Source organism: Salvia hispanica, chromosome 1, assembly GCF_029641045.1.
Source record: "Salvia hispanica isolate PSC_SH4W2 chromosome 1, Shi_PSC_v1, whole genome shotgun sequence".
NCBI classification, from domain to species: domain Eukaryota; kingdom Viridiplantae; phylum Streptophyta; class Magnoliopsida; order Lamiales; family Lamiaceae; genus Salvia; species Salvia hispanica.
In genome coordinates, this window is record NC_142692.1 from 38,613,193 (window position 1) to 38,627,579 (window position 14,387).

Here is a 14,387-nt window from a genome sequence, read left to right on the forward strand (position 1 = left end):
TTATATGATGTATCGTTATGACAATATCGATCGATCAAGTTAATCCAATTACACTAAAATATCCAACAAAAGTGGTGCGCAGAAATCCCCAAATCCTAGGGTTTAGGGTTGGCATTGTCAGAAAACTACATTCAGTAGAAAAATGACAAGTGCTGTCAATTTGAGTTTAATATATCATCTAGATACAGATTGGCTTAACAATTATACTTCTTTTCTTGTCTATAGCTTCTAGTAGTAGATTGAGATGAGATGACTGGTGATGTTGAAAATTCTAAGGAAGCAGATGCATCATCTGATGCTCAATCGAGCTCGGCTTGGTATAGCAGCTTACTCCAGCAAGCATCAGTGTATGGTATCGCAGGGGGCTATTGTCTCTCTGCTTCGTTACTATTGATCATCAATAAATGGGCCGTGATGAAGTTTCCATACCCGGAAGCTCTACTTGACAAGTGCTGCTGGAGTTGTAATCTTTGGGCAGCTTAAGTTGCTAGAGCACGACAAGCTCGATCTTGTCACCATGTGGCGGTTTCTGCCTGCTGTGTTTATATTCTACCTGTCTCTGTTCACCAACAGCGAGCTCCTGCTTCACACCAATGTTGACACCTTCATTGCTTTCCGCTCGGTTGTCCCCATATTCATTGCCATTGGTGAGACCCTCTTCTTGTACCAGCCGTGGCCAGTGCTCAAGACATGGTTTTCCCTCGCCACGATCTTTGCTGGGAGTATGCTGTATGTAACAACTGATTCTCAGTTCTCTGTGAAAGCTTATAGGTGGGCTCTAGCGTACTTGGTGAGCATGTCGATTGATTTTGTCTACATCAAGCATGTGGTCATGACGATTGGCCTCAACACATGGGGGCTCGTGCTGTACAACAATCTTGAGGCTTTGATGTTATTTCCTGTGGAGTTGCTTATAATGGGGGGAGCTGAAGAAGATAGAGCACGAGATCACTGATGAGTCGGATTGGTACTCGTTGGGGGTGGTCTTGGCCATATCCTTCTTGGCTTTCGTTCCTGTTTGGCTTGGCCATATCCTTCTTTGGCTTCTCCTGTCGCAAAGCAATATCAGCTACGGGATTCACTGTTCTTGGCATTGTCAACAAACTGCTGACAGTGGTGATAAATCTCGTTATCTGGGATAAGCACTCGACTGTTGTGGGAACCATCGGTCTCTTGATTTGCATGGGTGGCGGCATAATGTACCAGCGCTCGACTAGCGGGAAACCTAAACCCGCGTCTCGAGAAGGGGCTCAGCAGGCTGATGAGGAACAACAGAAGCTGCTTGAAATGCAATGTATTGAAGAGAATGGTGAGGGTGGAAGAGCAGTTACACAAGTAGGAGATAGGAAATCATAGCTTTTGCTTCTTTCAATCATTAGCAGATCAAAGGAATGATTTTTTTTTATATTCTTTTTTGTATTGTGCTCTATTCTGATTTATTGTAGTTCTTGCAAAACTTTCACCTAATGGAGTTTCTGTTACACCTTAATCTAGAAACGTGCTTTGGGCACAAATATTTATGGTCCTTCTACAAGAAAATTACTAGTTTTATAAATATTTTCTTTAAATAATTTGTTTTCTAATTATGATCGCACCCACAAAATCAACTTTTCTCTCTAACACCAAAAAATAAAAATAAAAAAGAGTGAGGCTAAACAATCTGTGACTTTTTGACAAGGCTTTGTTTGGTTATCACTTTAAATTTTTAATTTTATAGCATAATTTCAAATGTAAAGTATGCTAAATTTATTTTATACTAAGAGTAACTTAATTAAAAAAAATTAATTTATTTTAACAATTAAAGTATAGTAAAAAAGTAGTCTTGGAAACAAATAATAAAATATTATATGAAAAATACTGGGTGGGCGCACGTTAATTCATCACTGATCTCATTGCCGAATTTCGATTCTAAACATTTACTTTCCATTATTTATTTCCTTGAAAATATCAAATTATCCACAAATTAACTGTTGTAGTGAATAACATAAACAGGAATGTGAGGTAAATTATTGGCAGATCCTTCTGCTACAATTCTGTGAATTTGAAGCAAGTTCCAGGTGAATTCACCTCAAATAGATCGCAAATTGAGTGATTAGCGCCGAATCAGAGCTTAAGATGGGGATCTACGGCACCGTTTATGGCTAATTTGAGCAACAAGTCGGAATTCGACGGGAGAATGAATGATTCTGAGGTCTGAGGCGCGAATTGAAGATATTTCAGGACAATATCGAGGTAAAAGAGTGTTTTTTTTTGTGAATTCCTTGTTTTTCTGTTTTCCGTTGTCGAAGTACTCATTTATGTTTACCTGTCGTTTGTTTTAGGTATTAAACGATTATTTGTTTAGATTGTATACAGTACTTGGTTGTCTCCAAAATTTTGAGCAAATAAAACCTTTGTTTAGTGGCTTCTGTTTATTCCTTATACTAATTCACAAGTCTTTTCGTGTTGAAAATTTTCCCCTAATATTGTTTCCCTTTTCATATTTTTGCTTACTGTTTATTCTTACCAGTTGTGTTGTGTTTGTGATGGGTATGGGTTATAGTAGTAGTAGTAGTAGTAGTAGTAGTAGTAGTAGTAGTAGTAGTAGTAGTAGTAGTTAAATGATATACAGCTGAGTTTGGAGTTGTCAGCCTCCAATGCCTGTATAGATGCACTTTAGCTAGATCGGGAAATGGTGAATTGTTTTCGTTTGTGAGAATACCATCTACCATTTGCCCAACTAGTCAGACATTGCTGCAGTTATATGGAGTATTGTTTATATTGATACTTTATTGCTTGTATCGTTCGGATAGACTGCAGAATATCTTGCTGAAAGGTAGAGAGACTCTGTTCTCTGATAATGATGCATTATTCTGCTTATTTACGTAGTGGTATAATGGTATTGTGTTCTGCCTATTTACGTCTACATCTAAGTAACAATTTAGGCAGATGAGAACTGTTTGTCAAATTACTTGTCATGACACTATTTTAGGAAAGTATTCTTTGTAGACATTCCTATTTCCTTCTCTAAAATTTTGGTAATGGCTATTTTAGTATGGCAACACCAGTGGAACCTCCAAATGGGATTGGGTCTGAAGGGAAACATTACTACTCCATGTGGCAGACGCTTTTTGAGATTGATACAAAATATGTCCCGATCAAGCCCATAGGTCGAGGTGCCTATGGCATAGTGTGTTCTTCAGTGAACAGAGAAACTAATGAAAAGGTTGCTATCAAGAAAATTCACAATGCCTTTGAAAATCGTGTTGATGCACTAAGAACTTTACGCGAACTGAAGCTTCTCCGGCATCTCAAACATGAAAATGTGATAGCTCTAAAAGATGTCATGCTCCCTGTACAAAAGGGAAACTTCAAAGATGTGTACTTGGTTTACGAGCTTATGGATACGGATTTGCATCAGATCGTCAAGTCTTCTCAAGCACTTACAAACGACCATTGCCAGTACTTCCTTTTCCAGGTATTTTCCAGGGGTAGAGTTCCCAAATACTTCTAAAAAAAGGTTATTCATTAGTTTTCTTTATTTGGGTGCTATAGTTTACTTGAGATCCTACGACTTTTGTCATTAAATTTTGGAAAGGCCTTAATCAACACCCGTTTCTTGCTTGCACTCTACTGTGGCTGTTGAACATAATTACAGATTGTGGCGGTTGATTGTTCTAGTTTATTTGTAGGAATGATAGTGATTTTTCTTTTGCTTGTGCCAAAGGGATTGTGCATATACCATTCTTTGGCATATTTGTGATGCTAAGAATCAGCACACAAGCTAACATTGTTCTTCAGATGAGTATTTTCAGCATTCCATGAAGATCTGACTTAATTTATTTTTCTAGCTTCTGTTCTTTCATTTCATAATTATATTCATAGGAGTATATACAATTATGATACACGGGTCTTGCTCAATCGGCTGCTTCACCTTTTATGCTACTATTTCTATAAACTGTTGCAGCTACTGAGAGGTCTGAAGTATCTTCACTCAGCAAATATTCTTCATCGTGATTTAAAGCCCGGGAACTTGCTCATCAATGCCAACTGTGATCTTAAAATATGTGATTTCGGGCTTGCTCGTACCAGCAGCAGTAAAGGTCAGTTCATGACCGAGTATGTGGTTACTCGCTGGTATCGGGCCCCAGAGCTCCTTCTCTGCTGTGACAACTATGGCACGTCTATAGATGTATGGTCTGTTGGTTGCATCTTTGCAGAACTCCTTGGTCGAAAGCCTATATTTCCCGGGACAGAGTGTCTCAACCAGCTAAAGTTAATCATCAACATCCTTGGCAGCCAGAAAGAAGACGATCTTGATTTCATCGACAATCCAAAGGCGAAGAAATACATCAGAACTCTCCCTTACTCCCTTGGGACCCCCTTCACCCGTCTCTACCCCCACGCTCACCCTTTGGCAATTGATCTATTACAGAAGATGCTCGTCTTCGACCCTTCAAAGAGAATAAGTGTCACTGACGCCCTCCAACACCCATACATGTCTCCCCTGTACGACCCGAGATGTGATCCTCCAGCGCAGGTCCCGATCAACCTCGACATAGATGAGGATCTAGAGGAAGGGATGATTAGAGAAATGATGTGGGAGGAGATACTGCACTACCACCCGGAACCTGCTCCTGCAACCTCCGAATCGCCATTTGAAGCTTAGAGCGTCGTCGTCGTTGTAGAATTTAAGCATAAGAAACAGTGATGGTGTGATCATTTGGGCTCCCTTGTTTTAGCCTCTTGTTTGAATAATGATGAGAAGCAATGGCATTAACAGTTTGAGCTGCTAATGTTCTAATATTATAGGCATTTGGAATCTGCTGCAATTGCCTTGTAATCTGTACAGATAGGTCTGGTGTTGTATGTCATCAACATTTCTTGTAAAATGTTTTCTTTTTTCTTTTAATCTGTACTCATCAGTTATCCCTCTATGGAAAAATGTTTTCTTTTTTCTTTTTTTAAAATAACTTTCTATGACTGTGGATAAGCAGGAGGCTCATTGATTTACAGAGATAGTTTTAATGTATACTCTTATAATAAGCATTGAGTAGAAATAAATAGCAATCCTTTGCAACTACTACAATCCCAGAAAGGATCACCTATGCCACTACTATTAGGTTAATGAATTTGTTCCCTGATTTGCAAAAGAACTTTACAAATCAGGCTCATAGTAAATATTAGCAGTAAAAAATGAACGGAATCGATGCAAAATAGTACTTTATTTCAGTTATCCAAATCAGTGTGTATTTGCGTTTATTTTCAATACCAAACTAGACCAAAATTTAAATGCTCCATATACTATAATATTAACTTTATTAAAATAATGTCGATCTAGCTTTATACGCAAAATAATTTATTCTAATCATAATTTCCTGAAATTGCAAACCTTACACACCTTTATTGAAAAATGAGATTTTAAATATAATGACAAATTACCATAATTATTGTTAAAATAAAATCATTACAGCCTCGCCAACGCCCTCCGCCGTCAAGCCCAGCACCCACCGCCCTCAGGCCGCCTGCCCTTGCGCAATCATCTATTGAGGTGATTTCTTTGCTCTTTGTTTAGTTTAATTGCTCGCTGTTAAGTCTCTGAATTGGGGGATTGATGAATTGTAGTGAAAATGTGAAAACTGAAGAAGAAGAAGAAGATAAATCAGAAAAACTTCTTTCCTGTTTTCAGTAATCCTATAATTTCGGGTATACCTATTCGATATTCGGTTAATAAAATTCATATCGTTAGTTTCAAAACGATTCTTTCGAGCTTAGAAATTTAGTTCACACTGATTTGGGAACTTCCAACTTCTTAGGTCTTGGATTCTTTGCAATGAATCATTGCTATTGCTTATTTTGCTCACACATTTTTTAATAAACTGAAAAACTTTTTCTTTAAGTTTATTTACTGTCTTCTCTGTGAGAAACCTAATGATGTGTTCAATAACATTATATGAACTGTGTACCTGTATGCAAGCACTTAGTTTTGATGCATTGAATACAATAATTTCAGCTTTCTAGTATGTATTTGTAATCAGATTGCATGATTTAAACAGGATATCAACTTTCTGAGGAGTCCCTTGTTGCTGTCACCATCACTTTATAATGATCTCCCAACTGATGAGGCCAACCCTTGTCGAGAAAGTCCTCTTTTCGTATAACAGGAACCACGCTCCTTCGCCTCCTTACTCCTACACTCGGGTACAAACTTATGTGCAGGCGTATATGAAATGGAAAAAAGACCTCTACTTTGACTCGATCGATTCAATTCACAAGTCCCTTGAACTGAAGCCCATAATCGCTGTAAAAAATTTCTTTATCTCAACATCCTCTTCGCCACATGACAAATATTCTATTCCCATCTCAGCTGTCTCCAAAAAAGGCTCAGAATTTGATATAAGTATCAAAGTTATAAGGTTCTTGAGGAACTACCCGTCTTTCTTTGAGGAGTTTAAAGGTCCTTGCTATAACTTACCTTTGTTTAGACTTACTGATAAAGCCATTGAGCTCGATAAAGAGGAAAGATTAGTTTATGAAGGATATAGAGATGATATCGTGGGGAGATTGAAAAAGTTTATATTGATGAGTGGCAGTCGACAGATGCTTCCTTTAAAGGTTATTAAGGGCTTGCGGTGGTATCTAGGTTTGCCTGATGACTTTTTCAGGGATCCTATGGAGTATATCGGAAGCGATGGCGATTTTAGAATTGTGGACATAGAAGACGGATTAAAGGGGTTGGCTGTTCTTGACGAGTATGGTGACCGAAGAAGGGATAAAATCTTGTCGATGATGCAGCAGAGTGCAATGAGGAAAGGAATATACAGTGGTGGTGCTGATGAGACAATTGCATTTCCATTGTTCCCCTCCAAAGGGTTGCGGTTAAAGCAGAAGATAAAAGATTGGTCTGATGAATTTCAAAGACTCCCGTACGTCTCTCCATATGCTGACTACTCGCATTTGAACCCCAACAGCGACACATCAGAGAAACGGGTTGTGGGAGTGCTACATGAGCTGTTGTGTCTGTTTGTCGAACATGCTGCTGAAAGAAAGTCATTCTTTTGTCTAAGGAAATATTTAGGGCTGCCTCAAATGGTTCACAGGGCCTTTGAGAGGCATCCTCATATCTTTTATCTGTCACTGAAAAATAAAACCTGTACAGCTATCTTGAAAGAAGCTTATCGCGATGAGAAGGCTATTGATCCGCACCCACTTGCTAAAGTGAGGAGAAGCTACATTGCTCTGATGATGGAATCAGCAGCCATTATGAGGAACAAAAGGGCGAACAATTCCAAGGCTTCTGATCGAGAAAGCCTTTCCTCTAACGATTCTAGTTGTGTCGATGGTGGAAGATGTAGTCCTACAGAAGCTCGACCTTTTGAGATCCAAGGAGTGAAAACTTGATTATAAAGTGTGAATGTTCTTCCTTAAATAAAGAGATTGTTTCAATCCAAGAATCGTGTTCCAGATTTATGTAAGAGGTGTGTATAATTTTTTTGGCAGTAAATATAATTAAGTTTGAGGATTCTAGGAGTTAACATGTCACTCTATGAACCACTTTTCTTTTTCATATATTTTTTTTGTACGAATTCAATTTCATACACCTTAGTTAAATTTTGTCACCACTACAACTTCTTTTTGTAGTAATATTGAAAAAGTTGTAATTTTATTATAGAATACCAAAGATGATAATTGTAAGTGAAAAAGTAATGTATTATGTATACGTTGTGTTGTTTATTACATGAAGAAAGGTTGCCCTATTACATTTGTATACATGTACTAGTGGAAAAAAGTACTTTGGTTTTAGGCTTTTGGATAATACTAGTATTCAAATGGGAATAAAAAAAATGTGTAATGATAGTAATTTGGCTTCCCTACAATCAATAATCGCAAACCATAAAAATCAATAATATCCTTAGCTAACACAAACCAAACTTTATTAGCTAGATGTTCAATTTTGATTGCACAATTAAAAGAGACAAACAAGTACCTACTCCATCACATAATTCTGTCTACTTTAGAATTGATTAAACCCTTAATAGGTGTGATATATGCCCACAGATTACATTTTACCTTCTATGAAAGCATTATGTAACCAAATATTAAACTTTTAATCTATGTGTATAATTAGGTACCATGTGATCTTCATACATCTCATATTTTTGGGAAATTTAGGGGCATAGATCCATGTTCTTCTATAATTTGTTACTAGATGTGCATGTGCCGAACCCGGTCCGATCCGATCCGGGTGAATTGTTGGTACTACTTTTAAAATAATTATAAATACAATAATAAATATAATAGTATAATTTCGTTTCAAATGTAGTTTTTTCCCCATATATCTCATTTGATAATAAAAGAATAAGAGCATCTCCAATGCCGGCTAGCCGATTCGCGTCGCTAGCCGAACCATTGCAGCAGGCCAGCGCTAAATCGGCGAAAAAAGCGGCGTGGGCTGGCCGATCGCGTGACGCTGGCCGCCATTGTGGCGTGCCGATCGGCCAGCGATCGGCCAGCGCCGTATTTCGATTTTTTTTTTTGAAAACCTATATAAACGCTATTTTAGTTTCATTTTCATTTGCACCACTTGTTTTAACGAGTTTTCTCTCTCTCTAAATTTATGTACAAGAGCATCATCGAGCGATGGATCACAACAACGAGTCCAGTCCAGCGACGAGTGGATCTCAGACTCCCACGGTACCCGTGGGATCTGGATGGGGCCAGATGGGCGGGCAGATGGGCCTAGGGTTTAACGTCCCTTGGAATCAGCTGATGGGGATGATGGCCGAAGCGCAGGGGGGTGGGAACCAGGGGGGGATGCCGTGGGGTATGCCCAGCGGACAGGGGTGGGGGGGGGGGGGGGGTGGACACGGTCTATCGTCCCTCTCTGGATTTTTTGATGGCTTCGTCTCACACGTCGACCCAGGTGGAGACGCAGTTCACTGGCGATGACCTTTTGTCATTGCATGACATGAGGATCGATCTCGGGGATCCGGACACTCCCATTTCAGCGGGGCGGGCCGCGGCGAAGAAGAAGAAGACGAAGGGGAAGGCCAAGGCGGTCGGCGAGTCGTCGCAGCCCGCTGTTGACGACACCCTCGCCGGAGGAAGTGGACAGAGGATGAGTACGCCGGGGTGGCCAGGGGGTGGTTGGAGGTGTGCGACGATCCGTTGGTTGCGAACAACCAGCAGGTCGTCAACATGTGGGCGAAGATTAGAGCTGCCTACAGGAGGAACTGCCCGGGTGGGAAGGACTTCAGCGGGGAGGAGGTCCGGAAGGGGTGGGAGCGCATCAGGGCTGCGGTCGGCCGTTTTTCGGCGTTGTACGCCAACGCCCACCGTCAGCTCACTAGTGGGCAGAATGAGGAAGACGCCCGGAGGATAGCCGAGAGTCAATTCCCCTTGGCGGGGAAGTACAAGGATTTCCACTTCTGGGAATGCTATGAGTTGCTGAAGGACTCCGAGAAGTTCCGGGCGGGGTGCGACGCTGGGTGGCCGAAGAAGCAGAGGCTGAACTATTCCGGCGACTACAGCGGCAGCAGCGGCGGATCCCACGACCTCCCCCCGAATGCTGAGGAGTTTCCGTCCCCTCCATCCTTTGTTCGTCGCCCTCGCCCGGTTGGACAAAAGCGGGCGCAACGTGCAGCGAGGGAAGGATCCCCCTATCGCCCCAGGAGGTCCAGTCCGTCGCCCTCCCACCAGCCCCACTCGAGTACACTCTCTATTCGCGTCACAAAACGCGAGAGCAAATGTACAAGGTCTTCCAAGATTGGAGGGCCGCCACTGACCCCACGGAGAAGATGTTTCTTCACTCGATGCTCGAGAGCATGCGGGTTGATTTGGATGCCGCGAGGGCACAGATGGGGGGTTCCGACGTGGGTTCAGATATCCCGGGTGGCGGCGGCGGCGGCGGCGGCGAGGAGTAGAGAGTGGCGGGGCTCGTGTGTGGAAGCCCTTTTTTAAAAAAAAAATCATGTATTTTTTTTTAAAAATCTTTGTACTTTTTTTTAATGAAATGAATTAATTTTCCCGTATCTGTGTCGTAAATTTAATTATGTAATTTAATCGTAATTTTAATTCCGTAAATATAGGTTTTTTTTTAATTATTTTTATTGCGGCTGACCTATGGCTGGTCTAAATCTGATGTGACAGGTAGATTTTTAGTGCTGTTAACGTGACAGGGAGAGAGAGTGACTGGCCTATGACTGACCTATTTGCATTGGAGATGCTCTAAGTGGACCCTTTTCTTGATTGATTGCTTATATGAAACTAACAGCGGCTTATCATGGTACAGAATTCATGAAATTAGTGCTCCAAAAAATTGATAAATAGTGTCCATGAAGACCGCTTTTAACATGTAGTATTAAACAATAATTGAATCGTCATTTAAATTTGATAACATATAGTACTAAACAATAATTGAATCGTCATTTAAATTTGATATAGAGGTGTGACACTCTTTTATTGTGTTCCAAATTCATAGGTAGACAAAAAGAGTACCATGGTCGGTTTTGTAGAAAAGTGCTTTAATTTTTAGAACTGATTGAGGTTTCAAAATCACGCTTTACAAATGTTACTCCATATCATTACTCGTATTTAAATAAGTACAAACATATTGATAAAATGTTAAGAAGAAAATATTTGCTCATGAGTTTAAACTGAGGCTTTGTCGAGCTTACATTTTTTTAATACCAGAAGAACACATGATAAAGGAAAACACGTAGGGGTGAACAATCTGATTTCATAACATTTTTTTCTTTTTTTGGCTAAGTCGAACTAATCTTGAAATTATAATTTTGAAATAATGTGAATCCAAATCGATACGAATCATCAATCAATCAGAAATTCCAATAATAATAAAAAAAATCTAATCCTTTTTATAAACAAATTTTCGAAAATCCAAATATTCTTTTTCCTGTTTCATTTGTTTTTTCATCACATTATTTATTTTAGAAGTATTTTGTTCATCAAATTATGTGCGTGTATAAATGAGTCATCAGAACTTCCCCTTCTGATCGATCTCTCTCTCTGGTCTCCTGTGGTGAGTGAGATTCTTGTGTCTGGTCTCCGGCGCAGAAGTCACCTCGTTCAATCCTTCTCTGTTGTTTTTCTCTATTGGTTCTACGTTTTTTCATAAGCTGCATCTCTCCTACTATTAATTATCATATAATTACTACTCCTTGTATATAATAAAATAAATGAAAACGGATTCCTCCTCGCGGAAGCGCATTTGGACGATCCGGCGGCGGAGGTGGCTCTCCTCTCCAAACAAAATAGCCACATCTCCAACAGCATCACGGACCAATGTCTCAAAATTGAGGCGCACAGCTCAATTTCATAATGATAAAAATGATAGTACTACTATAGTATAATTATATAATGCCTCATCTCAGTTTAAAGTAATTTATCAGCCAAGCAACATATATATACCAACATATCAACATTAGCTGCTGCTATGGATTGTTTGATGCACCACAAGGCATCCTCAGCAGTTCAAATAAAACACCGTTTTGTTTCCAACACACTTATTTTTGCTTTTCTTCTCTGCCTTCCCACAATCTTTTCAAGGGAAGAAAATACGCTATGAACTAGAGTGAGGCCCAGTTGCATGTTTCTCCATGTTAGACTACACCTTGTCGTCGTGGAACCACCATCTCGTCTCCTTCGGAGATCTACCATTCTTACAGTTCCTAACATACCGATCATTGTCAGCTGGACGTTGCTGCACCAGACAAAATTTTAAGCAGGCTAGTACCGGACTTCAGATAAGGATTGAAGATGAACTCAAACAGTTGAGAACTGGACAAACCTTCACCGTGGAGCTTGAGAGCATAGATAGAATGCTGATGCAAATCGAACTTACAGTCATAGCCGGGGACCAAGAGTCGTACAAAATATCTGCACAATAACATTACGTGGTTGTCAAGTTTCCATCTTTTGTTCTTGTTGCTGTCGGTGGTTCTCTCCAGTTCTTTATTTTTTAGATTGGAAAGATCAACAAAAACTAACAAGGAGTAACAAATAAATCCGCAATAAGTATCACTTATCTAATAACTTCATGGCTAAAGTTCAATGGAAGCATGACTTTCGGCTGCCATTACATTCTAGACATCTACTAGTGTAGTTTCATATTCAGTGGGCTCATACCAATGATGATGGTTCAGAAATTTTGTGATTCACATAGCAACATATCTTATATTAAGACAAATAACTGATCCCAAGTACAGTAACATTATGCTGGAATATAGGTGCAATCTTAACGGAAAACCTCAATTCACTTACTGAAGTGTTATACTTGTACCCTAGTCACTTTTTTCTTTTCTATGGTCTTAGGCTCCCAGTCTCTTAGAGAGGTCATAAGTGACATTTCTACAAGAGTTACACAGCAAAATCTTATATTAAGGTTTTGCTGGTCCTGCAAAGTGCATATAATGCGTAAAAAAGATTCTTTTCAATCACAAGTCCACTCTGATGCATTCCCCAAGCAGGATTTGCTTTTACCATGTGTAAACCCATTTCATTTTAATGATGCAAGAACCACTGAAGGCCTTTACTGTCTTACACAGGCTTGGAAACAACAAAGTCTCTACTCATTTGCATACTAAAAATACTTCGCATTTTAAGGAGAATATACCAAAATAAGGTACATATGCTTCGTTTAGCGCTTACTTTATACCAAAACATAAGTAAACCAAACATATTTTTACAATCTATGCAATGTAAACAAAAAAACAACCTTGCAAATGCGGAAAACATGAGAGTAAAATAGCAAAAACAGAATGGAAACAATATCAAAAGAATGAGAGAAAGGGCTATAATATACAATAATCCGATTAAGAAAGTTACATGTCCTAGCAAGTGAAAGTTGACACTAAACCTTCATTTATAAAACTGAAGTCTTTCTAGACCAATCTATTCATGTAGAAACATAAGTGCTTACAAAGAAGACACTGTATCATGTTTGGTACCAAAGCTGCTAAGAGCAGTTTTATCCAAAAAATAGAACGAACTGGAGTACATAATCTACTATTAATCAAATCCAGAAGAGTAGAAGTCAAAAGTTTTACTTAACCAATTTGTGTAGTATCAAACCACTTACAGATAACGATTTCATACCAGTAAACACCAGAACAGAATCAACCAAGCAAAGTGTTTTACGAATAAAGAAGTAAAAAAATATCCAGTATAATTGAGCCAACTGAGAGAGAGGGAATCGGAATTGCATAGAAAACAAACCTAAACATATATGCCCATTACTGTAAATGTGAGGATGCATGGGAGCCGGAGGCACAAATATAACCTGCCCGTAGAAACAAGGAAAAATCATTTAAGCATACACAGTGAGACCTTCAAAGAAACACTCGCAAGATCCCCACAAATCACACACAAAAACAACAGAAAAAGGAAAACAAAAACACACCTGCGGCGCTTCCATGGGGTAATGTTCCGGAAAATCAACTTGAAGCTGGTACATTTCACCGGCATAGAGCGTACCTGGCGCACCGTTCACTTCAATTACCCATCTAATCATGCCAAAAACTCAATCAGTACTGCCCGATTCCTAAATCAAAAGCCAAATTGATTTTAATTCAGTCAAGAAAGTAACCTCTTGAGATTATCAGTAGGTTTGTGCTTGAAACCGGCGGGCGGATTCACCTGCCACTCCACAAGCTCTTTCTGCAGCCGGTTGCACGCGATCTTGCTCAATGCCTTTTCCCGCAAAAGAAAACAATTCAATACAACCATACTTTTCCAAAATCGTAAAATTAGAAATCGACACAACATAATCACAAACAAAATTGAACATAACCGAAACGTAATGTGACCTTGCGTGAGGAAGCGGTGGTCATCGCGAGAGAGAGAGAGAGAGCTGAGAGAGAAGATGGGTGTGTAAAAAGGCTAGTGTTTTAGATGTGATAAATTTAGATTTTTCCTCATAATCGAAAGCGTGTGATCTAACCGTCACTTCACACGTGTGGCGCGTAACTATTTCTCCCACGTGACCCCTATACACTAGATTCTCCATTTTCCAATTTTTTATTTTAACTTTGTATAGAAATAGAACATGCATATAGTTTGATAGTTCAATTGACCACAAGATCATCTATTAGCATATTGTTTATTAATAATGTATAATAGTATATTTTATTAACCTAAAAATAAGTTAAGAATATTTTTAAATTGGAATAAATTGAGAATTCCCACTTTTATTTGCGAGATGTAAGCATATTTGATGTTGGATGCGATAAACCGGATCATGCAAAGTGTTAGGGTCACCTAAGTCTATTAATGACAGTATATAATCGGCATGCCTACAAGGCTACAACCTAAAATAGCATAATTACCATTAAATGGTCGTGTGTGTTTATTTATTTAATTTCCACTTAATAAAAATAATTAACTAAACTACT

General features: G+C 39.2%; 4 protein-coding genes across 4 annotated transcripts; 3 read left to right on the forward strand and 1 right to left on the reverse strand.

Annotated features, from left to right (window-relative positions):
* The first annotated feature begins 249 nt into the window (after nt 1–249).
* Nucleotides 250–1,356, forward strand: LOC125220744 (GDP-mannose transporter GONST3). Its single transcript, XM_048122890.2, is given in 4 exon segments — nt 250–437; nt 439–919; nt 921–989; nt 991–1,356. Coding segments are annotated over 4 exon segments (1,104 nt in total).
* Nucleotides 1,357–1,884: 528 nt separating this feature from the next.
* Nucleotides 1,885–4,934, forward strand: LOC125222882 (mitogen-activated protein kinase homolog NTF3). The gene is made up of 3 exons (XM_048125736.2): nt 1,885–2,232; nt 3,034–3,457; nt 3,947–4,934. Exons 2-3 carry the CDS (start codon nt 3,035–3,037, stop codon nt 4,646–4,648), a joined length of 1,125 nt encoding a protein of 374 aa, XP_047981693.1. The 5' UTR covers nt 1,885–2,232; nt 3,034; the 3' UTR covers nt 4,649–4,934.
* A 433-nt stretch (nt 4,935–5,367) lies between these two features.
* WTF9 (Ubiquitin carboxyl-terminal hydrolase family protein) lies at nt 5,368–7,501 on the forward strand. The gene is made up of 2 exons (XM_048120777.2): nt 5,368–5,530; nt 6,036–7,501. Exon 2 carries the CDS (start codon nt 6,085–6,087, stop codon nt 7,378–7,380), a length of 1,296 nt encoding a protein of 431 aa, XP_047976734.1. The 5' UTR covers nt 5,368–5,530; nt 6,036–6,084; the 3' UTR covers nt 7,381–7,501.
* Nucleotides 7,502–11,365: 3,864 nt separating this feature from the next.
* Nucleotides 11,366–13,883, reverse strand: LOC125218550 (putative ubiquitin-conjugating enzyme E2 18). The gene is made up of 6 exons (XM_048120236.1): nt 13,803–13,883; nt 13,583–13,686; nt 13,397–13,499; nt 13,213–13,276; nt 11,786–11,874; nt 11,366–11,698 (listed from the first exon to the last, which is right to left on the reverse strand). Exons 1-6 carry the CDS (start codon nt 13,824–13,826, stop codon nt 11,603–11,605), a joined length of 480 nt encoding a protein of 159 aa, XP_047976193.1. The 5' UTR covers nt 13,827–13,883; the 3' UTR covers nt 11,366–11,602.
* Nucleotides 13,884–14,387: the final 504 nt, after the last annotated feature.

Excerpts from the sequence above, each read along its gene's own strand:
- LOC125218550 (XM_048120236.1), bottom strand. The coding sequence starts at position 13,826 with ATGACCACCGCTTCCTCACGCAAG. Across the intron at positions 13,277-13,396 it reads ACCCCATGGAAGCGCCGCAG|GTTATATTTGTGCCTCCGGC; the intron begins GTGTGTTTTTGT and ends TTCTACGGGCAG. Across the intron at positions 11,699-11,785 it reads TCTCAAGCTCCACGGTGAAG|CAACGTCCAGCTGACAATGA; the intron begins GTTTGTCCAGTT and ends TGTCTGGTGCAG.
- WTF9 (XM_048120777.2), top strand. The coding sequence starts at position 6,085 with ATGATCTCCCAACTGATGAGGCCAACCCTTGTCGAGAAAGTCCTCTTT.
- LOC125222882 (XM_048125736.2), top strand. The coding sequence starts at position 3,035 with ATGGCAACACCAGTGGAACCTCCAAATGGGATTGGGTCTGAAGGGAAA. Across the intron at positions 3,458-3,946 it reads GCCAGTACTTCCTTTTCCAG|CTACTGAGAGGTCTGAAGTA; the intron begins GTATTTTCCAGG and ends AAACTGTTGCAG.